The 955-nt window shown below is 24.0% G+C and overlaps 1 protein-coding gene across 1 annotated transcript; it reads right to left on the bottom strand.

Annotated features, from left to right (window-relative positions):
- Positions 1-212: 212 nt before the first annotated feature.
- On the bottom strand, positions 213-824 carry EHI_001040 (uncharacterized protein; the record flags this gene model as incomplete). The annotated part of the gene is made up of 1 exon (XM_001913652.1): positions 213-824. One exon carries the CDS (start codon positions 822-824, stop codon positions 213-215), a length of 612 nt encoding a protein of 203 aa, XP_001913687.1.
- Positions 825-955: the final 131 nt, after the last annotated feature.

Here is a 955-nt window from a genome sequence, read left to right as displayed (position 1 = left end):
GGTATTGGTATTGAAATTAATAATAATACTTCTTAATTCTCTTAGAATAATCTTTTTTTAACAAATAAATAGAAGAAGTTTGCTTAATTAAACATATAAGAAGAAAATTCTTATTATTTAATAAGTAAATAAAATAAATTATTAAATATTTTAATAAGAATGATGAATTTCAATAAAAATTTGATATAAAATAAAAAAAAAAGAAAATCAAGTTAGCAACAATCCCAGATATAACCAACTCGAGTAAAGTTTGATGCTTTAAGATCTTCTGTATTAATAAAGAAATTAGCAATACCACAATCTCCCCACATTATATAGTTCGAATTATTTCCACCAAAAATACTTCCAATTTGAAGAAGAGTTTCAGTAAGTTGTTTATTATCATAGAATCGAGGATCCTCTTGTGTAAATGAAGAATATCCACCAATATGAATATCATCTTGAACACTTAAAAATTCATAAAGATATTCATTTAAACTATCTTTTTCTGAATCATCAATTTCATATTTCATTGCATATTTATCAACAATTTTATTAAATTGATAACAGCTAGGTGAAATTCCCATTTCTCCTTTTTCTGGAAGTAATAAACAAGGTGTAAATATAGGACCGTCATTTGTATTTTCAATAATTGGTGCTTCTTGTAATTTAGTTTCATCTTTTTCAATTGACTCAAAATAAACAACTCTAAACTTTTCTTGGTTTGTTATATCTTCATAATTAACTCCAAAATTATATGAATCATCAACTAAAATATAAAATTGTAAAATTCCTTTTGTTGGATAATTTTCTAATGCTTCAAATTCTTCAAAATTAATTTGCATTAGAAAAGATAATGGTTTGTTAGTGGATAAGTCTTTTGGATATTCAAATCCTTTTGGTAAATAAGGATTTCCTCCTAATTTAGAATTATATCGACTTGCTGGTTTATCACTACATTCAAATCTAACTATTT

The sequence above is a fragment of the Entamoeba histolytica genome, genomic scaffold (genome assembly GCF_000208925.1).
Source record: "Entamoeba histolytica HM-1:IMSS scf_1104750516283 genomic scaffold, whole genome shotgun sequence".
NCBI lineage: Eukaryota > Evosea > Mastigamoebida > Endamoebidae > Entamoeba > Entamoeba histolytica.
The sequence above is the reverse complement of the archived record's forward strand: the minus strand, read 5'-3'. Positions and strand labels throughout refer to the sequence as shown.